The 25,993-nt window shown below is 23.5% G+C and overlaps 7 protein-coding genes across 7 annotated transcripts; 3 read left to right on the top strand and 4 right to left on the bottom strand.

The window, feature by feature from the left end:
• Positions 1-3,461: 3,461 nt before the first annotated feature.
• On the top strand, positions 3,462-9,848 carry PCHAS_1121300 (AP2 domain transcription factor AP2-SP3, putative; the record flags this gene model as incomplete). The annotated part of the gene is made up of 1 exon (XM_735373.2): positions 3,462-9,848. The coding sequence occupies one exon, from the start codon at positions 3,462-3,464 to the stop codon at positions 9,846-9,848; it is 6,387 nt and encodes a 2,128-aa protein (XP_740466.2).
• Positions 9,849-10,988: 1,140 nt separating this feature from the next.
• PCHAS_1121200 (leucine--tRNA ligase, putative) lies at positions 10,989-14,744 on the bottom strand (the record flags this gene model as incomplete). Its single annotated transcript, XM_016798605.1, has 1 exon — positions 10,989-14,744. The coding sequence occupies one exon, from the start codon at positions 14,742-14,744 to the stop codon at positions 10,989-10,991; it is 3,756 nt and encodes a 1,251-aa protein (XP_016653989.1).
• A 1,884-nt stretch (positions 14,745-16,628) lies between these two features.
• PCHAS_1121100 (conserved Plasmodium protein, unknown function) lies at positions 16,629-17,931 on the top strand (the record flags this gene model as incomplete). The annotated part of the gene is made up of 2 exons (XM_016798604.1): positions 16,629-16,736; positions 16,981-17,931. The coding sequence occupies 2 exons, from the start codon at positions 16,629-16,631 to the stop codon at positions 17,929-17,931; spliced, it is 1,059 nt and encodes a 352-aa protein (XP_016653988.1).
• Positions 17,932-18,333: 402 nt separating this feature from the next.
• On the bottom strand, positions 18,334-19,040 carry PCHAS_1121000 (cytochrome b-c1 complex subunit 9, putative; the record flags this gene model as incomplete). Its single annotated transcript, XM_016798603.1, has 4 exons — positions 18,334-18,381; positions 18,494-18,617; positions 18,754-18,871; position 19,040. Coding segments are annotated over 4 exons (291 nt in total).
• Positions 19,041-19,862: 822 nt separating this feature from the next.
• On the top strand, positions 19,863-21,158 carry PCHAS_1120900 (RNA methyltransferase, putative; the record flags this gene model as incomplete). Its single annotated transcript, XM_737302.1, has 1 exon — positions 19,863-21,158. The coding sequence occupies one exon, from the start codon at positions 19,863-19,865 to the stop codon at positions 21,156-21,158; it is 1,296 nt and encodes a 431-aa protein (XP_742395.1).
• Positions 21,159-21,510: 352 nt separating this feature from the next.
• PCHAS_1120800 (conserved protein, unknown function) lies at positions 21,511-21,882 on the bottom strand (the record flags this gene model as incomplete). The annotated part of the gene is made up of 1 exon (XM_737303.1): positions 21,511-21,882. The coding sequence occupies one exon, from the start codon at positions 21,880-21,882 to the stop codon at positions 21,511-21,513; it is 372 nt and encodes a 123-aa protein (XP_742396.1).
• A 407-nt stretch (positions 21,883-22,289) lies between these two features.
• PCHAS_1120700 (vacuolar transporter chaperone, putative) lies at positions 22,290-24,998 on the bottom strand (the record flags this gene model as incomplete). Its single annotated transcript, XM_016798602.1, has 4 exons — positions 22,290-22,431; positions 22,515-24,528; positions 24,720-24,768; positions 24,903-24,998. The coding sequence occupies 4 exons, from the start codon at positions 24,996-24,998 to the stop codon at positions 22,290-22,292; spliced, it is 2,301 nt and encodes a 766-aa protein (XP_016653986.1).
• Positions 24,999-25,993: the final 995 nt, after the last annotated feature.

The following is a 25,993-nucleotide window of genomic DNA, read 5'->3' as shown; positions in this document are numbered from 1 at the left end:
TATATAAACCGTTGTTTTATTGTTATAAAAATAATTTATATTTGATACAATTTCATAGAAAGATTTATATTATGAAGCATTTTTTTGTAATTTATATATAAATATATTTTTTTTTGTTTATTTATACAATTTTGAACTTGCTCTGATTCATGGTATTTTTATTGGTATGTTTTAAAATAAAAAATAAAAATATAAAAAAATGTGAAATAACACATATATATTTAAATAGCTTTGTAGTAATATAGATATATTTTTCATACATTTGTTTAATTATCATTCTTATAGATTTATTAATATAAATGTGTGTACATATATGGTGTGTAATTTCCTTTACTTTTCATAATATACTAAAAAACGAAAAAAATAATTCATCAAAATTTTTTATTTCGATTTTTGTATATTCATAATTTTTTCTTTAAGATCAAATATACATAATATATTTACAGTTATAATATTTTTTTCAATGGAACCATAAAAATACACTTTGGTCCACTTTTCTTTTTTTTGCTATGTGTAATAATATATAATGTAAAAATATATATATACCTTCATAATTACATAACTATTCCATTATTCATAAAAATTAAAGATAAATAAAATAATAATAATAAAAAAAAATTGTTATTTGAATTTATTTATTTGTTTTTTTTTATTTACTTGTTTTATATTCTCTATAATTACATCATATCATGATAATTTGGCGAATTTTACAATTAAACATATGAATATCTTTTTAATTTCGATTTTTTCTATTTGGTTGGAAAAATAAAAAATAATAATAATAATATATATAAATAATTATGATAATTTAATAAAAATACATTATTCATTTATTTATATTTCTATTGTATATTTTGCCCCCAGTATTAATTATTTAATTATTCAAGCATATAATAAATAAGTAAATTATTATTTTTTATATTTGCAAATACTAGTTTGTGTTGTTGTATAATACATTGCATGCATGTAACATACCTATGTACAATGTACATTTCTCTATATGCCCATATGCATGCAATAAGAAATTTATGTATGTTTGTATTCCATTTATATATTTGTATTCATATATGTATTGTATATGTCTGCATGTATCTCTACATATGTATACTATATATAATATATATAGTATCTAAATATGCATATAAATATCACCACCATATGCATGTATCCCTAAAATTCCATGGTTCTATGCATGTACCATACTATATCTATGGCTATGTATTGTAAATTTCTATGCCTATGGTTGTATATTGTACGTTTCTATGGTTATGGTTGTATGTAATCTATGCATGTATTATTCTATTATAAATATTTATATTTCTATGTATAAATATATAGATATCTATTTTTTTTTCAAAATTTTCAATAAATTTGTCTTTTTAAATGAAAAGTGAATAAAAAAAATGAATTAAACGCATATTATTATTTTACTATATATAATTAAAAAAAATCGCTTATTTATAATCGTGATATATCTTCCAACAAAATAAAAAATATAAATATTTCACTTATATGTATATGCATGCACTATATTCCTTAATATGACAAGCATATAAAGGTGTGGTGTGTACATAGACATATTTTTATTATCTCTTTTGAGATATATTCATACATATGCATCTATCTATGCATATATTTTTATGATCATTTGACATCTATTGTTTATGGACGAAGGAACTTCAATGTCCCTTACATCTATTTCAAAGTTTTAGTTTTTAATTTTTTTATTCTTTACAAAAGAATATGTTTGATTCATATTGTTCTGTGATTATTTCATTTTTTTTAAATTTAATTTGCATATATATATGTATATCTAATTTACAACGATTCGTTTAATTTTTAAGTATGATAGTTTATATATATATTTTTAATGTAATCTAGATAAATACCTTTTCAATAATTATTAATAATTTTTTTTTTAAACACGAATTAGTAATTTATGTAATATAAAATATATTTATAGTGCGTCTTTTTAATTATATGGTTCTTATATTTATAATATTTTGTCAAATTTATGAAATATATATACTTGCATCTAATTATTTATTTTCAAAAAAAATGCACATGAGACAGGTTGTACTAAAATAACCAAATTGTGAATTTTAATTAATATATATATACAATTTATTATTTATATTTATTTTTTTTTCAAGTTGTAGATAAGTCTAATAATAATCTTATGTTTTTATCTGTTCATATTTTATTATTATTCTATAACCATATATATTTGAAGAATTAAATTTTATTTATTACCCACTTTTTAAAGGTGTATTTCCATATTTTAAATAAAAATTTTGTTTTTAATACATACATTTATATATCTATAATTTATTCTAAATATAAATAATATTTCCTTATATTTCCATTCCATCTTTTATATATTGTCCCTGTATAAAATTGTTACTATTGTATAGACATTTGATATACAAAGAATATATATATATTTTTTTTTTTAATTATTAAATTGATTATATTTACATATATTTATTAATATAAAATCTAAAATTACAATGTTTTTATATTATATATTTTATTATATTTACATGTATATATTTTCATGGCATAAAGCGGGTAAACCAATTATGAACAAACACATATACTAATTCATATACACAGAAGCATATTACATGACTATACAACATTCGATTATATATTTATTCTACATCTAATTATGCAATTGTACAGATCGTTGTCAAATTTTATATCCATTCGTGTACATCTAATTCATGTTTCGAACACTGCATCCATTGCTAAAGCAATGTAATTATTTACCTATCTTTTCATATATGGTCTTAAAATGTTTTTTTCATTCATAAATTAATTAAATAATAAATAAAAATACAATACAAAAAATTTTAAAAATTAAATAACTCATGTGTTTGTCATTTTCGCTGTTTTAAATAAATTAATATGCACATGTTAATACATTTTTTTATTTTTTTTGTTTGTTTAGGATTTATTTATACAATATACAACGATATATATATAGTGTGCCTAATTTGACCTACTTATTTTAATGCGCCAATTTTGGTCCACCCATGTTGGTACATTCTCTTTGCATACACATATGTATGGCTCTACTATTTATAAATATTTTTAAAACTCTAAGACAAAAAAAATATTTATTTTATTATATTATATTTATTTGGTAGAAAAAATAAAGTAATTTATTGTATATATATATATTTATTTAAGATTGTAAATATTTTTATTTCCCCTTTTGAATGAGATAGATATGAAAATGAACAGCAATAGACTCCCTGTATTTTCAGTATATATAAAAAAATAAATACATTGAAAATTAAAAAAAAATTCATACTTACCCCTAACCATTTTTTATGTGCATGCATAGTACGACAAAATATATCCATACATAAAAATTATATTGTGCATATTGTACTTATTACATTTTTGACACTGAAAAAATTTAGAACAGAACGGGAAAGTTAGAGAGTCGGAAAATGGGGAGCACAAACAAGAACTTTCATACATTAAACTTTTCAGAAGACAACGATAAAAATAAAAATAAACACGCTGGGAGTAGTACCGATGAATATATAAATTATAAAAATAAGAGTAGTGCATTGTGCAACGGTTTTAACAATAAAAAATATATTATCGAATTAAATTCAGACAAAAATGATGAAGAAATAATTAATTCCTATTCTTTTGAAGATGAAAAAAAAACCACGAAAAGATTAAATTCGGAACCATCTTTAATAATAGAACCAAGTGGTCACGATCGAAAAAAAGCAATTTGGGATGATCTTAATTATGAGAATAGTGATATAAATAGTGATGGATATATGAAAAAATATTTTGAATATTTTAATAGTATAGAAAATGAAGGAAATAATTATAAAGACAAAATATATAATACACTAAATGGACGAAACAAATGCATAGATGCAACTTTAGATTTAAGTAGTGCAACTTCAGGTACAGATATAGATGTAAATCATTTTAAAAATAATTTTGAAATAAATAATACAAAAAAAAATGAAAAACTAAATATCCATGTTGATAATAACTTAATAAATAACTATTCCATAAATAAAGAAACAAATTTTATTAATGAAAATCAAAATGTTGTTAAAAAAAATGATACTACAAAATGTGAACCCATTTTTAGCAATACAAATATAAATGATAACAATGAATTTATTGATCTTGAAAAGGGGCCTATTTCAAATTTTGATAGTTCAGAGGATTCTATAAAAAATCAAAATTTTATGAATGGAAACATTGAAAATAGACAGACTTCAATTCAAGGAAATAGTTTTGATAGTTCGATTGAAAGTAAAATGGAATATAATATAAAGACAGATAATAAAATAGGAAAAGAGAAAAATTACATTGAATCTGAAAAAAAATTATCTTACCTATTGATGGAAAAAAAAATTGATGAAGAACAAATTGATAAGGGAAATATAAACGATGTGATATCTTGTCATTCCAATAGTGGCTATGAAGAAAAGAATGCAAAACCTTATACAAATTTAGATACCTTATTAAATTCGAAAATGGAAAAAGAAACGAATTTTGAATATTTAAAAAATATGCAAAATGAAAAATCAGATTATTTTGATAAAAATCAAGTTATGAAAAAATTAGGAAATAGCTTTATAAAAACAAATACACGAAAATATTATAATTATAAATATAAAAGAGAGAAAATGAATTTTTCATTATATAAAAATCAGTATACAAATAAAAATTATAATTTTTATTTTTCAGACGACTATTCAATAAATAAAAAAAAAACACAAAGATCGAGTAGCGCTTATACAAGTCGAGGAAGCAAAAGCCACAGTTCCAAAGAAAAAAATTATGACTCCGAAAGGGAAGTAATAAAACGTGTTAAAATAAAAAATATGATCAATAGCAAATATCGAAAACGTGATGAATCTAGTGAAAAAGAAAATTCAAAATTTTATTCCTGTATTTCTAATGGACACAATGAATGCAACGATATTTATGATTTCCACTACTCCTATAGTTCTCAAAGTATAATTGATGAAGAAAATTCACATAACGAACAATTCAACACATCTATTAATTATAAAAAAGAAACAAAAAAAAATAATCACAATTTTGATGCAAAAAATAATTTTTTTCTATCAAAAAAAAGTATTAGCAATCCATTTAATAATAATTGTATTGATGAAAGGGATGGCAATTATGGTTTAGAAATTAATGATGCAAAATGTGATGGTGAAAATGGTTGTACTTCGTCAAAAGAAACTCACGATGAAGAAAAAAATATGTTATCAAAAAGATTTGAAAATAATAAAAATATAAAGACAAAGAATAATACGAACACCATACGAAAAAAATATTTTTTTAGACGCCCAAAAAAGACTTCTAACACTTCAGATGGTGAAAAGGATATGCATGATAACAAAAAAAGTAGTGGCAATATAAAAAATCGTAATGATTGCACTACACTTCATTTTAAAAAAGACAGTAAAATTCAAAACGAAATGTGCAACAATAATAGTTACATAATTGATGGGGATGCCAATAGCAAAACGAATAAAAACGAAGGGAAAAACGATGGAAATATTTCAGAACTGTTTAAAGAAGACAATAATAATATAAAGAATAGCGAAACAAACGAAATAGATATATTTAATTATGAAAAATCGACTGAAGGAGGGGGTGATAATAAAAATAATTCACATACAAATATTGACACAACTAATGTAACAAATCAATGTACTAACGATGAGAAAAAAGAAAAAGGAAAGAAGGTTGAAAAAAAAGAAGAAGAGGATAAGGATAATAGTCAAGCTGATGAAATACACAAAATCGTGGAATATATTATGCATAGTGAGAATGTGGATTTTTCTAAAATTGTTATTAAAAATAGAAAAAATAATGATTATATTAAAATAAATTTTTTTTTAAAGGAATATATATCAAAATATAATGAGCTTGAACATAGTGACTTTTTATTTTGTTTTGGAGAATCGAGTGAAGATGATGTTATATATGAAAAAAAAAAATCTATAACTTTAGAAAATCAGAATAATAATACGGATGGTACGAAATATGCGAGGTGTAGTTTTTGTGATTCAATTTGTATTTGTGATAGTCCAATCAAAAATTTGGGAATAAATAATGGGGCATCTATTTTGTTGAATAAAAAACGATTAAAACAAATGAAAAATAGAAAAGTAAATTATAATGCTATCGATACAATGTGGCAACCACACTTCCATCCCCATAATAAAGAATTTCGAGTTCGATATAGATATAAAGGAAGTATGAGACTTAAGACCATTTCATGTAAATTATATGGATATAAAAACAGTAAAAAAATATCAATTTTATTTCTTTTAAGATGGTTATTGTGTGGTAAATACATTGCTGAAAAAACAAAGAGATCAAGACTAAGTATTAGTGATATAAATGAATATAATTTACCTGAACTGTTAATATCAAAACGAAAAAAAAGAAAAACAGATTATATGAAAAATGAAGATTGGGAAAAATATGAAGATCAAAAAAATAAAGAAATACATCAATATTTAAACAAAATTAATAGTTTCATTTTGAACCATTATAATGATCATAATTTTCTAAATAAATTAAAAAATATTATAAATACATATGATAAAAGATATAAAAAAGAAAAAATATTTACTTCACTAAATGATTGTTTTAAAGATCAATGTACAGAAAACAAAAGACAATCTTTAACCTATTCTGTCAAAAATAAAATAAATGAATTTATGTCTTTAAATCCGGATAAAATGATTGATGGCGACATTCACAATATGCATAATCCACCACCGTCTATTCCGTATCCCCACTATGGACCATATAATAAAAATTTCAATCCATCAAATATGAATTATAATAATATGGCATATGAATTACCTACTATTCCAAATTCAAAAATTCATTCGAAATTATATCATGTTGCAGAAAATGCTGGCCCACAAAACGATTGCCCATATTGTGCCTGTTCCTATTGGAATGAAGACATATACAATAATATTGATACACAACCAAATTGTGAATTGAAAAAGAAAAAATGTGCTTGTGTAAATAATGGTAGCCAAAATTTATTTTTTAAAAAAAATTTATATACTAAAGAAAATGAATATACCATTTATGATTATCCAACTAATCACTTAGACAAAAATTATAATGATGATTTTTCATTATTCACTTATCCGAAAAAAAAAAATCGATTTTACGATGACACAGACGTTTTAAATAGTCGGTTCAACAAATATGTCATAGACGATCACTTTATGAAGAACCGAAACAAGTTTATCAAAATGGAAAACAAAATGGAAAACAAGATGCACTGGAAAAGGTACCCCTTCGACAAGCCATACACCAGCAATCGCAATCACAACCACAATCAAATGTATAATGAGTATGACATGGTTGACAAAAATCGATATCCCAATATTTCGCACAAAAACAATAACTTCGCTACAAACAAAGTACCCAATTTAGCGGACGGTGATAACCTTTTTAGCGAACCCTCTGAAATGTACATGCGAAATAAACAGGTTCCAAATGAAGTTGGATATAATAATTCTAATTTGATAGGTAGCGAAAATAACCAACAACTAATAAACAATGCAAACGTAAATAAAGAAAATCATCCTAATATGAATGACGATTTTGGTAGTTTAACAAATACAGAACAAGGAATAAACAAATCAAATATGAATAGTAATTTTTTTACAAATAGTAATACAAAAAAATGTGATGATTATTTATTAACTGGTCATGATAAAAATAAAAATAATATGAAAGTAAATACTAGTAATGAAAATGCAAATTGTTGTTCATCTATTATTTGCGAACATAAAAAAAGTAATACACATGTTGATGATAAAGGTGGGAATATGGTAGGAAACTGTTATATAGATAAAAATAACAATGATCAAATTTTACCTTCAAGAAATGCATCTACTAAAAATAATTTATGTATAAGCAATTCGAATAATGCAAAAAAAATAAGTAATGTATCAACATGCCCAAGTGTAAGTAAAAATATTTCATTTTATCCAAATTATGGAAATAAAAATACAGAACATAATATATTATCACCATCTTGTGAAAACAATAAAGGAATATATGACGATAAAAATAATGATATAAATTATTCGAAAAATGATTTAAAACAAAATAAACAATCAATCAATCCTATTGTTATACCTGATGATGAAACCAATAATTATAATTGTTCTTCCCATTTGGGTTTTAAAAATACAAATAAAAAAGTGTTATTTTCTATGGATCAAAATAATGAAAATAGCAAGCAATGCTCAGGTAATTTATTTAGTTCTTCTAATAATTGTGAAAATAAAAATTATTATTATCAAACAAATAATAAAGATGATATGTGTGTATCCGAATTTTCTTACACATCTGGAATGAAGAAAAAAATTGATGAATCCGATAAAATACTTTTTGGCAAACGAAATAGTTATAGTACTAGCTTGGATTATTATAAAGATAGAATAAATACACATGAACATGCTAGAGAAAAAGATAATATTTATGGTTTAAGAACAAACTATTATAAGCATCGACCAAGTATGTTAGAAAATGGAAATCCAAATTGTGGTTGTATAGATGATTCCAATTTATTTATCAAAAATAAAAAAAATAAAAAAATCCAATTTAACGATAAAAATCAGGATGTTAAAAAAATTTTCAACTTTAAAAATAGGAAAAGATTTACAAATATTAATCTAGAAGATATACATGAAATATTATTAAAAAGTAAATATTTAAATGAAGTTAAAAATGACCAGTGTGATCATATGCATGGAAATTCAACAGGTACCCATTTCTGTGATAAACAAAAACAAAATTGTGACTTTGAATGTGTTAAGAGAAATAATATGCAACATAATTCGTTTGCTGAATGTAAAAATGATAAACATACGAGTAGTCACGCCCATTTAAGCAGCAGGTGGAACTGTAATAAACATGTAAATGGTGAACCTTTTGATGGCGCAAGGTATGATTCACATTGTGGATATTGTTCCTATATAGATCATGCAAAAGGTGGAAGCAATTACAACGATGCTGATGTGCATGATGGATATAAAAATGCATATAAATTTTCTGAAAATGAAATGGCTAAACAAATGAAAAATCCAAAAACAGATTATCTAACAAAAAATATTCGGAATAGTATGCACAACGATTTTAATAATGCCAAACATAAGTTTAACAACAATATATATGATAAAAAAAATTCAGATAAATATATTCATATTGATTTAGAAAGTGATGAAAACAAAATGGACTACCTTTGTCATGAAAAAAATAATAACAATAATGATATTGAAAATGATAGAAATTTTACTAATAATCAAAATATGTATGATAATATAAATAATTATACAAATCAAAAAAAAGAAAATGAAAAAGAGGACGATGTTGTAAATGGCTCTGAAGTAAATAACGATAAAAATAATAAACATAACAAAATTTTAGATTATATTTATCATGAATTAAATAATACACCACAAAATTGTGATATAGATATTGGCTATACAAGTAGTATATTGTCTGAAGTTAGTAAAGATGAAAATAAAAAAAAAAAAAAAACAGATTCGAAAAATCAATATGCTTTAGCTAAAGCGCAGGACCTATCTATGGATATAATACCAAATGAAAGTAAAAAAAACTCAAACGACGTTTCATTTAATAAAGATGATATAGAAAAATATTTACATGACTATAAAAATTTATTATACTCCAACAAAAGTAAATTAAAAGAAATTATGCCGAACGAAAACTTTGAAGTAATCAAAAAGTTCATCAAAGAGGTTAAGAAGAAGAATGCAGCCATAGCGCAGTGACGTCTGAAAATGGGGTAGCCACTACACAATAATGGATGGATAGCAACTCAAGAGTGACGACATAAACAAAGGAATTTAATTTAGAGAATGCTAACTAGGAAGCAAACAATACCTGGTGTTGTAAAATGGAATAAGCAAGATATAGTGATATTAGCTTCCCCTTTTTTGCAGATTTTACCAAATTCGCAGCATTTCCAATTGCTCACCCCTGCAAATGGATCCACTTTAAGCGTACATTTTACATTTTATATTTTTCATTTTATATTTTACATTTTATATTTTTCCCACTTTTCAGCACGTGCAATGAGCATACATATGCATACCAATTCGAGTGCCACTGCATATTCGTGAATTCGCTTTATTTCAAAAATTTGATAAACTATTAAACTTTCTCGTGTGCACATACATATGCATGTACAACGTTTATAGCGTCCTATTAATGCGCCGTTTGATATGTTCGCTTTTTTATTTTGTGTTTTTCATTTTGTACTTTTTCATTTTGTACTTTTTCATTTTGCACTTTTTCACTTTGCACTTTTTCAGCTCTTTCCCACATTTGTATGTTTCGTTTATTTGTTATTTGATGTGCTTCTAAAAATTCAAGGGGACTTTCCATTCTTATCCTAAACAAGGATCATGGGAGTCCCATCGATAAGTTTTAAAAATATGTTGTGAATATATGATAAAATTTATTGCCATACCAAAGTAGGCAAACAAACCATTTTAAGTCAATACAAATATTTGTAATTTTTTTAATTTCGAGCATGCTTAGTATGCCACACCATGTCGCATTGCTTTAGATAAAATTTTATTTCATGAACAGTTGCATTTTATTTTAAAAAACGAAAGTGTGTAAAAAAGGTATATCACTAACTAAAAATTCAAAAAAATAATAATGATAACATGCATATTACTAAATAACATTTTTTTATTTTAATTTTTTGATGAATTTTTTTAATTATAAGTACAATTGGGGTGAATGCCATTGCAAAGGCTGTGATGTATGATGAGCATACATACGCAAAGCCGTTAAAGAGAAATGGAAAGATGCTTGCCATGCATTTTGTCGTATACTTCCCAACATTTTCAACGTTTTCAACATTCTCAACGTTTCCCACCACCGTGTATGGCCGGCTTTGCCTACTCCTTTGTGTTATAAATAAAGATAGATGGGTTACCAGGGTTAGATAACTTATATATATCAGTATTGTCGATGTCACATTTTTTAACATTTTCTAGTATTTGTATATCTCTCAAATTTAAACTTCGTTTTATAAAATCGATATTATTTTTTATTAATTGAATTTCATCATATGGTAAGGTAAGTTCATATTGATTATTATTTAGTGTAACATTATCTTTAACAAGGAAGGTGGCAAAACTTAAAATATCTTTTTTTTCATTTTTAGGTAAATTATTAACATAATTATTTTGTACTAATAGATTAATAAAATTGGATGGTAATTTTTTATCTTCACTGTTTTTAATTATATTATTTAATATTTCAATAATTTTTTTTTGGGTATCATTATATTCTCTAGCAACATAAACGATTGCTTTAAATTTATGATTATCATCTTCATCATCTGCTCCACTACCTCCTGATATAGCAGCATTCACTGTATTATTAGTTTGATTTTTATTTGATAATTCATTTTTATTTTTATTATTTTTATTCATAACCTTATCATAGGATTTTCTAAAATTTTCCATAACATTTAAAAGGTTATTATATTGTTTATGCATAACAATAGAAAAGTTTGTATCTTCAGAGCTAGGCCATTTCTGTTTTATTAAAAATTTATCTTTTTTTAAAATGTAAGTCCATATATGTTCAGTCACATGCGGTATTATTGGGTTAATTATAATACACATTCTTTCTATAAAGAAATTTACTGTTTCTTTATGCATATGTACTTTATCACACATCATTCGGTAGGTATCCCTTTTTAATAGCATATCATAAAATCCATATTTCAATACATCTCTAAATAATAATTTTTCATATGCTTCTTTACATTTATTTGTTAAATAATTTATTTCATTTTCAAAAATGAGATCATTAAATGTTTTTTCTCCGCATCTAAATATATAAACATTATTTTTTGTTTCTATAGAAAAATTTATTAAGTTATATAATTTCATAATAGCACTATTTGCAGTATCTGTATTAAAATTTGCATCCTCTATTGAATCTCCTGCATCTGCTAATGCAATTCGAGTACCATCACTTGTGTACTGACTTATACTATTTTCTATAGTTATAAAATTTCCTTTACTCTTTGACATCTTTTCTTTATTTACTAAGACATGACCATTACAAAAAAAGGATTTAGGAAAATATTTTATACTTTCACATTGATTCAAATCAAGTTTATCAACTTCATTTAATATTTCTGTTTGTCTATCTAACGCACTTTTTTCTTCTAAGCAATCTTTATTTTTTTTATAAACTTTTTGGCCCCATATAGCAACATGATTAAATAGTGACATTGTTAGATGGTTGAAAATTAGATCCTTTCCAGATATTCGAATATCAAATGGATACCAATATTTAAAAGATTTTCTCATTGTATTTAATTTTTCGATTGATATATTTTTACTTATATTAGTTGTATTATTAGATATATCAAATACATAGTCAAAAAATGCATCATTCAGATCTTTATGATCTATATCGAGAGTTCCTTTTTCTTTTCCATCAATATTACCTTGTAAATAATGACTTATTGTATAGTATGCCATATATATAGTTGAATCAGATAAACTTTCGATAAGTTCCGTTTTTTTTACAGCACCTTCATCTTCTTCTACCTTTTCATTTTCTGATTTATTTGATTCTTTAAAATCTGGCATATGCGTACCTAACCCATAAGCTCGACTGCATGACCAATCGTCTAACCAAAATATAACATGCTGTAATTGTTTATATAAAACATCGTTATATGTTTGGAAATTATTTTTTTTTAATTGTATAAGTACATCTTTCTTAAAATCTAAATTTCCATAATTAATATACCATTGATTACATAAAGCAGCAATACATTTGACATTATTTCGATCAATAACTAACATTTCAGGTTCACTATATAAAAAGCCATCATTACTTTTAATAATATTTTGTTTAACTAATTTTCTACAATTAAATGTTTTCATATCACAGTATGGTTCTATTTTCATAATACCTTCAAAATATTGCTTCTTATATAACATTCCTTTTAATTTATGTAATTTTGCATCTTTATAAGATGTAATTTTTTCGGATTCATAAAAATGCTTACCAGTATGTGTACCAATTCCTGGTATTTCAATACAAGATACACTTTCATTATTTAAATATTCTTCCTTTAATAGATTATATTTTTCACAATAATATTTTTTTTTTCTTTTTATATCTTCTAAACAAGCATAATCATCTGTACTATCACTAGAGACACAAGGTACTACACCCGTAGCAGTATTCATTTTAATTGTAGTCATTGGTAAAATATACATATCTTTTACTTTTGATATATTTGTATATACTTTTAACCCAACAAATTTTTCACCTTTGATTTTTGATAAAATAAATAAATCATTTTCAATATTATTTAAATACATATTTTTTAACTCCCCTTTATTATTACTTTCAATATTTTTTTCTTTATATTCTTTTTTTTTTAACATTGGTATTATTCCTTGATAAGCCAAGTTATATAAACTATTTTCTGAACATACATATATGTTTTCACATTTTTCAATTATTTCATTTTTTGTCATTATATTATTAACATAATTTTTATCACCATAATTAAGCATCTGCTTATCGAACCCAAATGTAACACAATAATAATCGTCTGGATTAACAAATGCATAATTTTGACCATACATTGTTTCAGGTTTTAAAGTGCTTCCTAAAAATATTATTTTTTTGTTTTTTAAAAATTCTTCTGTCCATATTTTATTTTTTAAGTCTTCTTCATTTTCATTAAATGGAGTATACTTAACAGAATTTGAACCAGATGATTTTTCTGTATTACAATTTAAAACGCTTTCTATAAATATATTAAAAAATTCATTATAATTTTCTAAATAAATTTTTATTAATATATATTCTTGGCATTTTACACCCTCTCCTTCTGATCTTTCATGATCAGCACATGCTTGATTATTTACTCGACTAAAGATAGTAATTCGGCTTCCATAATATATTAAATTTTTTTTATATAAATTATTAAATTGCCAATTTACAAACTTATTATAATATGGATTTATATTTGTAGTAATAAATGAACGACGCCAATCACAATATAAACCAAAGGCTTCTAAATGTGTTTTAGCTTGTGATGAAAAGTAATAACACCAATATTCTGGATCTTGAAATAAATGTATTTTATCATCACTAATATTCATTTGTTTCATAATATCATATTGTGTATTTTGTGTTGCCCCCTTTGATTGTGCTTTACTTTTGTTTGATCTGAAAACAGTGGCGTCAACGTTTTTCTCGACAGCTTTGTTTTCAGAATTGTTTGCAGAATTGCTTGCAGAAATTTCTGCGCTTTTCTCCTCCAGTTGGCACTCATGCTTTTCTTCCGTCTTTCCATTTAGTTCTTTATTTTTTAATTCGTTTTTTAGTTTATCAGCACATACGACTATGGGTGTACCAGTACAATGAAACGAAAAAGGCAACAATACATGATCACAGGTCATATTTTTATATCGAATTGAAAATTCTAATTTACTTAATGTGAAAGCATGTCCAATATGTAATAACCCATTCATATATGGGTATGGGAAGTTTCCAGTAAATCTGGTTTCATTGATATCTCCAATTTCTTTTTCATATATATTATGTTCTTTCCATAAGTTCTGAATATTTTTTTCGATATTTAATAAATTCATACGACGAGCCATTTTTGATCATTTGTATTTAATTCAATATGCATATATATATATAATTAATTTACTTTATATATTTCAGCATACACAAAATGAAATATTTGTTTATAGAAAAACAAGAGTAACCAAATTGACACAATCACATATGCATATACGTATATATGCACATGTGTTGGTGCACACACAGGTAGCTCTTCTCTATCTAATAAATGAATATTTACGTCTTAATATTTTTATAATTTAAAAAAAAACAAAAATACACCTCGAAACTTTCGACTATTATACTAATATGAGTGTGTGTAATATATAGTGCGTAAATAAAATATGCAAACAAAAATCGTGAGAATAATGAAAATAATTTTAAAACGAACTAATGATATATAACCATATACACGAAAATGTTTAATACATTGTAAGTCAAACATCAACATACGGGATTGTACATACGAAATGCGAATATTAACTATAAAAATATATACAATGAAATATTCTATATTTCTATTTTTAATTTTATATACAATTATTATATTTTTATTATTTAAAAATGTTTAAATAATGATATAAATATATAAAAAATAGGAGGTTTCAAATATATATTTTTTTATTTTTTTATAACATTATGTAGTTTCAAAAATAAGATTAATTTTAAAAATGTATAATATATATAATATATAAATATATGAATGCATTTTTTATGTATAAAGTTTGTCCGTATATATAAAACTGAATTATTTATTATATCTATATTTATGTATTTATTCAAATGTGGCTTTTCTTATATTAATATTTGTATGCGCTTTCTTTCTATTTTTTGCATTTATAACATAATTTAAAAGATTAATATAATTATTCATATCAGTATGTATATATTTCATTTCCTTCTACTCTTTAATAATGTTACTTATTATATTATGTTTTTTTTTTTTCTAACCCTAATAATATCTTAAGTAATTTCCCTAAAATATTAAAAAATATTTTTTCAATTTAAAAAAAAAAAAATATTCCCCCCGCTATATTTATTATTATATATTTCCTACAAAATATTTATATATTTTTTTTCTTAATATATAAAATACCGTTTTGTTTTATGCATAACCGCCTATGCCTGCCTATATATATTTTTTATTACACGTAATGGAACGAACGGTATATAAATTTGTTATGCCTATTTATTGCATGAAGTATAATATCCCTTTTATTTTATTCATAGCATTCTCAAAACATATTTCCTTTTGATATTATATACTACAATATAAACAATATTTTTATTATGCATATGCTGTGTTTGTTTTTAATTTACGTATATTAAATTATTTTATTCTGTTCTCTGCCTTCCCGTTCGTTCCGAATATTGCATATTGTATAAAATAAATATATTATACTATATCCGTTATTTTTTGTGATATATTTTAGTATCCCCCTTTCATATTTATATTTACAAAGCAGTAAGCTAAATAAGTATAATAATCAACCTCACCTACATATTGGCTTATATATATACTTCAATAAAAACAACCTTATTAATTTTTTATTAAAATTATGCATTTTTTATCGTAACTATTTTACTTATATTTTTTTTTGTATTTTTCTTTTTTTATTCCTATTATAAATTCATTTTAAACATTTTCCATATCATTTAATCAATAAAATTGGATATTTATAAAATGGGGTTTGCAATCAATAATAAATTGCACATTTATATAGAATAATATAATTTTTTATAAGTTGTTTTCATTTTTCTCATATTCTGTTCTTTCCTACTTTTTTTTTTAAATAATATTTTGTTTATCATGATTTGTATTTCTTATTATAGTGCCGTATTATGGCACAATATCTTTTCATAATTTAAAATTTTTTTTTTTTTTTTTTTGTATTATTTTATTCCCTTGAAAGGTCACCATGAAAATTTTGTTTGTTTCTTTTTTGTATTTCATTATTTTACAGTTATCATCTCAGTTTGTTCTTAAAAACCATCCGAATTCGGCAAAATTAAAGTCTATTCATTATGTAAAAATAAAAAAATAAAAAAACACCGTGATATCTATAACCACTTTTAATAGTCTATTTGTATAGTGATTTACTTATCCGATCGAGCTTTGCTTGCTTTTCTTTTTACGAGTGCTAATTTTGAGTTTCATGTTTTAGTTGCATATTCTTCAAAGGTGCAGTGTGCATATGTGTATAATAATGTGTGCCACTATTATCTTAAATTTTAAAAAATTTTCCTAATTTTTCTGACTTTTCTGAATAGAGATATAACGTGACTAGGGGGAAAAGATGTGTAAGATCACTAAAGGTTAATGTATATCGAGGTGTTTTAACAAATGTTATAGAACCATTGAAAGATAAACAGTTTCAAAAATATTGTTTGTTTCGAGCCTTAACACGTATATGTGTATCCTTAAGTAGTGGATTCTCGTTAAATGCACGCATTTCGTTGTTCAGAAAAAATGTAAACAATTTAGTATTAACAAAATTGTTGGTCAACAATGAAATATTAATAAAGATATTAAGAATCGGTTGGTTATGTAAATTAAGCAATATAGTAAATAAAAATTTCAAACTTTGTAGATATTTATCTACAATATTTTATATTATCAGTATATATATAGATATATTTTCTACCTTTAATATATCAACAAATTCTTATATTTATTATATTTTACATTCTTCATCATCTATAATGAAAAGTTTAAGTATAATGACATATACCTCGATTAGATCCCCAACCAATTTATATATAAGTCAAATGTTATCTAATAAAAACGGGAACGAGACAAAACAAACTGATCACGAAAATACAGACCTAAATAATCCTCAAGGAAATAAAAATTATACAAAAAAAGATAGTATAAATAGTGACATTGCAACTGAACCCTTTAATGAAAAAGAACAAAATAATGAAATAAATTCTGACTTATTTGATAAAAACAAAACTCAGATTGAAAATGGTAATAATATAATTAAGGACAATTTATGCACTTTGGAAAATAAAAAAATATTTACCATTGGTGATGTTAGTGTTATAACAGAGTTACTTTCTTCGATCGTTGATTTGTTAACTGTAATTTTCTTATCAAAAACAGCCAATTATATAAAACATAATTTATATTTCTACATTTTACTATCATCTTGTCATTTGTTTTTTTCGTACAAAGAATTACATTATTTATTAGCTTCAAACAATGAAGTAAATAAATAACAAAACTATTTATATACTTGTTTGCAACTAGCTTTATAAAAACTATATAATTTTTCACGTACCATTTTTCTTGCATTTTTTATATTATTAATCTAACTTAAGGGAATATTATTATTTTTTTGAAATATTTGTTTTATCTATATAAATATAATGAATTTTTTTAAAATTTATATAATGTATATATAGCATCTGTGCCAATTGCACGATATGCTTCCAAAAAGTTTTATTTATTTTGTATGTACAACCAAATATTTATCGACATACATTATATTTATACGGGGTAAAGCATATTTTTTTTTAAAAAATTTTACAAAAAAAAATAAAAAAAAGACATATACATGTCCACGCACTATTTCGATCAATTTCGCTAAATTCGATTAAACTTCGCACGGAATTTTCATTTTAATCTTCCTCCTCAGGATATGTGTATGGGCAATCAATATATAATTTCTACAAAAAAATAATAAAATAATAAGATAAGCATTAACTATGTCGGTAATCGAACTACACCACATTAATACAACATGAACATTTCCAGACGTAATTAATATTTTTTGGTTACCCCTTTGTTTATCTTCTTCCACATGTTGTTAAACCATATACCCCAAAAATAGGAGGTAATACAACCCCCACTAACAACAAAAAGCCAGTATCGACTATTATACTTTAATACGTGATCATATATTCTGAAAAATGTAAAAAAATAAAGACATAATATGAATTCCATCATATTTATACTTAACTACGCACTAATTGTGTTAACAAAATATGTACACATACATATGCATGGGCAATTTATTCTCTCATATATAAAAACATTACCTAGTCTTATTTAATGCCACAAAGAAGGGGTTGAAAATATCTTTTCCTTTTCTACTTTTTCCAAGTATTTTCCAAATAAAAGATGGATATGTATCACTAAACGGGCTTCCAAAAACCACTGCATATATACAAAATAAAAAAGTAATAAATATGATGACTGTTCATTAACATTATGTTAAAAAATGTGTACCTTTAAATAGCTTTCAACAAACATTGTAAACTAATAAAATTGCATAGCTATGTATATATATATATTTTTTATTTTTTAGCATAATGTATGAATTACTTTTTGTGTTTCAGCATTAAATCCTGTATTTTGTTTTATTACAAAAGGTTTTATATATAATATTAATATATTTTTTGGTATATCCTGTGTACTGTATTAAAAAAATTATTATTTTTACCAAATATATGTATAATTTAAAGAATTTCAAAATTTATAATAACATTTTAACAAATGAAATATAATATGCAATATTTTTCACATTTTTTTATGTAATTATTTTTTTTGTATTAATATATTTATCATATTGGCTGTTACAATTTTTTTTTTTAATATAGCGATGCCTTTATATTAAAGAAAGGTGTGAGCGTATATTTTTTTGGGTATATGTATTTCCAATTAGTAAATGTTGTGCTATAAATATATTTTATTATATATATTTGTAGTATATGCATATGTATGTTTTTGTGGGTATTTCATAATGTGACAAAATAAAATATTTTCAAAGTTTTTCTTTATTTTTTACAAAAATTTAATTAACAGTATTTATGTATATGCTATATTTTCCCCTTATCCTTTTTGTTTTTAAATAATTATTTTTGTATTTCTTTGATTTATTATTTTTTTGTGTGAAAAAGGATAAAACCTTTTTGTATTTGACTATATGGTTTCCTGTTTGCTTCTTTTTGTTATCTTTGAAAAATACTAAAGAAAAATATTTCTATTTGTTAAATAAAGGACACTATAATTTATATACATACATTGAAATTCATTCGACTGTTTCTTTTTGTCCCCTTATTTGCATATACATAAGTATATATTATGAACGAACATATGAATTGATCTTCCTTTATCCGCAACAAAATAGCATAAAACAAAAGACCAAATGAACTTAATACTAATTAGTGCAAGCATAATTTACAAAAATGATGGGGACTATTTATTTAAAACCGATGGAAGACAAACAAGCCATTTAAAAACTATTTTAAAAGTTCAATTAAATCAGGTAATTAAAGTTGGAGTAATTAATAAAGGTAAAGGGGAAGGAATTATTTTAGAAGAAAATCCAAATTTTTATACAATAAAATTATTAACTCCTATACATTTAGAACAACCTCAAAATAACTTTTTACCTATAGACGTTGTTTTATGTATACCTCGACCAAAAGTTTTAAATAAAGCACTTCAACAATTATCTTCTGTAGGTGTTAAAAAAATTATTATTGTATTTTCAGAGTATTCAAATAAATGCTATGAATCCAGTAAAATGCTAAAAAATGATGAAATAAAGTTAGCACTTCAATTGGGATTAGAACAAGCTATGTGCACAAGCTTTCCGAAAGTTTATATGCATTATACATTTAGCTCTTTTTTTATGAACATTCAGAATTATTGTGATGAAAATACAATAAAAGTGTGTGCACACACAGATATTAAAAAAAAAAATGAATATCCCCTTGAACATTCTATTTTAAACAAAGAAAAGGGAAAAATACTTTTAATGCTAGGATGTGAACGAGGATTTTCAGATTTAGAAATTTATTTGTTACAAAAATTAAATTTTAATTTCTTAAATTTATCAGAAAGAATATTAAAATGTGAAACAGCTTTGTTAATAATAATTGGGAAGCTACTTTTATTAACCGAAAATGTGTCACTACGACCAAGTGGCAAAAAAATGGCTAGGTGGTCATCAAAAAAAGAAAATTATAATATGACTAATGTTAATGAAACTGACTTAAATATTGATTCGAATGAATCCACAAAACAGGAAAAAAAAATAAATAACGATTTTTCTTTTCAAAATAAAGCAGAACTAATTAAAAAAATAAAAAATATATTAACTGACCCAGATATTCCTGAACAGTTAATAAATTCTATGACTAATTTTATTCGCAATCAAGAAAATGATGAACATGTTAATAAAAATAACGACAATGAAAACAGTAATATACATGAACAGAATGACCATATAATTAATAGTATTTTAAGAATTATAAAATCGTTTAATAACGAAGAGGAAAATAATTTTCAATGTGCATACTTAAGTTTGTTACTTAAAAAAATAAAATATAAAAATCAACTTGACACATCATATAACGATGTAAAAAATAATGTAGATAAAGATGGCGTATTTATATATAGGACTCAAAGGTACATGTCCAAAAAAAAAAATTCTTAGTTGTACATATAAAATATGAATGAAATAAAATTTGCAATATTATTAATTTTAATATTATTTGGGTTTGTATAATTAACTAATTATGTATACATATTTATTTGCTATTATTTTTTTGTATGTAAATTTGCTTATTTTTGCATTTTACTTAATTTATCTTTTTATTAATGCATGTGCATATGTCACTTTCCTATTTTCATAATCAAAATAACAAACAATTTTGGCTTATCTTTTAAAATTAATAAAACAATATCATATGATATACTATGTAACACAACTCACCAAATTCGTTAATTTTATTTTCATATAGCAAATTATGAAATTTGCACACGGATACACATACACCATATTTCTACTATTCTAATGGATATTTTTGTTTCAGCTGATTAATTTTATCTTCAAATGTAATTTCATATGGAAATTGTGGATATTTATCTCCATAGATTTTTCTCATAAGTATCCATTTTGTGAAACATTCAATCTCATAAACAGTCATTCTATATACGTTAATGTTTTGGTTTTTTAAAAATTGATACATTTCTTTTCTTGGCTCATAATCCGGATTTATTCCTTTTACATAATACTCCCATGTTTTGCTTTCATTAGTTTTTATATCATTAAGAAAATTATCTAAATCAATGTTTTTATTTACCTCAGTTGTAGCAAAAGCCTTTTTAAAACTAATTATGTTTTTGGTACTTATTTGTTTATAAAATAATTTCTTCATGGTCTTTAAAATTTATTTTTTTACCTAATGATGTACTTCATTTTATGAATATTACATATATTTAGTATTATCATCATCTTTGGAATTTTTTTTACATTTTTTGATGTTTAAAAGTTTTTTGTTTTATGGCGATATTTTATGGCCATATACTTTTATTTGGCTTGACGCTGTTTTTTTACCACAGTATTTTATTTAAATTTTTTTTACCAATGTATTTTATTTAAATTTTTTTATAAAAATTTAAAATAGTTTGGTATAAATAAATACACAAAAAAATTAAGTTAACATATTGGTCATGTTAAAAAGTGTACGAAATGTATCGGAATAAATATTGGGTATACTAAAATTAAATAAATAAACAATAAAAAAAATATGCACAAATATGAAAAAAGATATAGCGTGTGTATTCAAATTAATGGTTTAGCTTTGAAGTTAAAATTAAAATAAATTGATAAAATAATTGAAAACAAAAGTAGAACTAATAAAATTAATGGGCTATAAAAGCTGTCAAATCGTCGATGTTTTGTGTTGGATTCTCCAGTTTTACGCCTAAAAAAAAAGAAGTGTATATATGCTTGTAGAGAAAAGGATATATAGCTATAAAAAAATACAATTTATGGTTTGATACTTACTTTTGAATAATATTAGCTCTCTTTAAAAAGAAAAAGTACGATGATATTAGTGACGAGAAGGAAGTTATTAGTAGTAAAAGTACGACAAGATATATATTAGTGTTTTTATTTTTATATCTATCTAAAAATAGAGCTAATAATGTTATGTATACAGATACGATGGCATAATGAAGAAATGTTCTTTCGGCAGCAAAATTTATTTTAGGATCAATTTTTAATAAATTTATCTGTTCATTCTCTTTAAAATTTTTATTATATTTATTATTTATCCAATAAAATGTTTTTTCTAATTCATTCAATTTTTCTAATGTATTATATGCAGACATGTTGAAATCTGTTGCATAACCATTTGATGGGTACACATATTTATGAGAGTATTGATTTGTACTACTATCAATTGCACCGCTATAATTATTGTCATTTTTTATTATTCCTTTAGAATCGGGGTTATGAGCAAAATCACTAATGTGCCCATGTGAATCCTTTATAGTTAGGTCGCTAAAATTGCTTTTCGATTTAAATCGTTGATGTATATTTTCATATACCCATATAGGTATATATTTTATTTTTTCTGAATGTAATAAAGCCATAGCTGTTTGATATTTAGAATATTTATATAAATTTATGGATTCATTAGTATTTAAGATATGTGTAACCCATTCAGGCATTTTATTAACTTTTAACTTTACTTCTATGATTCCATAATTAAGACGAATCACTTCATTCTTTCCTAAAACTTCTTCAGATAATCTACACCAATACTCTCTGTTTTTAATATATTCATTTAACATTGAAATATTTGTATCTATTGATATTCTTACTGTATTGTCAGTACTTTGTTGAAATGCTGATCTTAAATAAGAGGTTCTTATTATTGGTTCTAGATTATTATTTAATATCATTTTTTGAATTTCATTTGCTAATTTAATATTTTTATTTGTTTTTTTTTCCAAATTTTTTATTTTTATATCATCAACATAGTTTATTTCTTCATTAGTGGTATTCCTTTGATGAGCTATTTTATAAAGTTCTTTTTTTTTATTATTTAATTTTTTTATAAAATAATCTCTTACTTTTAATTCCCCAGTCATATATTTTAATACATATTTTTGTTCTAATTCAAATCGTTCTTTTGTCGAATTTTCACCTGTCCATTCTTCATGATGTATTTTCCTTTCGATAAAAATTGTCTTTTTAGGATCATGTTCATTATCATTATACCATCTAAATCGAATAAGCTGTGCATTTTCGTATCTTAAAATTCGTTTTGAAAAACATGTAGCATCTTCATTATCAAAATATACGGATGTTATTTGTTGGGACTCTTTTAGAGGTTTCTTAAACTTTTTATCATTTACTATGCCTTTCTTTTGGTTACCATTTTCTGTATTTTTTTTTTCTTCTTCCTCTATTAAACTCATAAAATTTTGTTCGATATCATCATTACTCAATCCGAATATTAGGTATGGCAAATGTTTTACAATTTTTACTTTTGTATATATAATATGATCTAGCTTTACTAAAAATTTTGTAGACACTCTTTCAAAAGTGTCTGGAGGGACCCATCGTCCACCATTATTAATTTTTCCATTATCATTGATCTCGTTATTATTTATCAAACGGAGTAAGGAATATAAAAAAGATAAATAAACTATTAAATTTTCAATATTAATATTACAAAATTTTTCTTTTATTAAACTTAATAATACCCACTGATTTATAGATATATTCATTACTTTATCAAAAAAAAAAACTAACTTCATAATTATTTTAAAATTTTTTTGAATATAAAAATCGAAATGAATTATATCACATCCTATTAAATCTAATATCTTTTCGATATCTTTTTTTTTTTCAAATTCTTCATTATTATATTTCATTTTTTTCAACTCCTTATATACACCAACTAAATTTTTAAGAATCTCATTATATTTATTTTCCGAAAATTTGTTTACCTTTTTTATTTCATGGCTAATTATGTCATTATATAAAAACGGCGGTAGCATTTTAATTCCTAACGTCAGCAAATAAAAAGAAGTGTGTTATTATATTGGGGTTGCAGACAAATATTAAGAAATAAGTTCCATACTAATAGCGAAAATAGGAGCACCCTATAATTATGTACCTCCTTATGGATGCTACATAATATGTGCTACTTTGTAGATTGTCTTTTTCTCTTGTAACGTTTGTTTTTTCATCTCTTACCTTGCTTGTCCGCATGCTTAACAGTATTTTGCATCAGTCCTTTTTCGAGCTATTATAAAAATAAATTATGGATAAAATAGTTTTTTATAAAACTCATATTTTACAAGCATAATATATGATATATAGTGTATATAAAAATAAAGGGTGTTGATTTATTTTTTTTTATTTTTATAGATCTCTTACTTTTTTTTTATACTTTTTTCCCATCTTTAAAATTATCCGTTTGATTTTTTTATGGGACACATAATATTTCTTATAATGATTTGGTATTCCTTCCATTTTTTATTTTGTCACATAAAGTAAAAAGAATGAATAGGTCATTGAAAAGGCATTAGTATACTTTATCTTTTATACCCAAACGATTTTTATTAAAACCACGATTATGAAAACATATGTATACACCCTACTTCTCAATAAGTGATAACACAAATATGACATATATAAAATGTAGTACTCATATAATACTATGTCCATTCATCAAACATGTGCATGCATGTATAGAGAATGATTTATTTATGTAAATTCCCTTAAAATGAATTTATCGCTTGGTTCATACCATTTGCTTTTCTCCAAACCTTTTATAATATATATTTTTTTATGTAAAAAATTGGTTTGAGAAATTGTTATATAGTAACACATTTTTTCATATAAAAGGGGTTTACTTAAACATAGTTATTATTTTTTTATTTTAATTTTAATTTTTATTTGTCAATTTTCAACAAAAATTATGGGGACATTAAAATGGTATAACTCATTTTACAACATTTCTTTAAAGGCACATTTGTATATATATATGTATATGTAGAAAATTTTTATTTCCTTCGCATATATTTTTAAATATTTATTGCATACCTATACTTAAACAAAATTTATAACACCATTTTATTTTTCTTACATATATATATTTTTTTTTTAAAAACGGAAAAATATTTAGTAATATAATATATGCCTTAAAACAAGTTATGAATTAAAATTTTGATAACTACAAATTAATCATTCTATATTTATTTCTAAAATATATATCATCATGTATATAGGAATAGATATTATATAAGGTTATTCTTTTAATATTTATAATGATTAATACAAATATAAACTTAAACAATTGTACGATTTACTATCATAATTTTTTTATTCTCAAAATAAAGAGTTATTTAATTCAAGATAATAATCGAAGAAACAATGATTGGAAATGTAAAACATAAACAAATGCTATAAAAATTTTTTAAAGTTTTTTTTTTTTTAATGAACAAATATATGCTTGAAAATCCAAT

This window comes from Plasmodium chabaudi (assembly GCF_900002335.3).
Source record: "Plasmodium chabaudi chabaudi strain AS genome assembly, chromosome: 11".
NCBI classification, from domain to species: domain Eukaryota; phylum Apicomplexa; class Aconoidasida; order Haemosporida; family Plasmodiidae; genus Plasmodium; species Plasmodium chabaudi.
The sequence above is the reverse complement of the archived record's forward strand: the minus strand, read 5'-3'. Positions and strand labels throughout refer to the sequence as shown.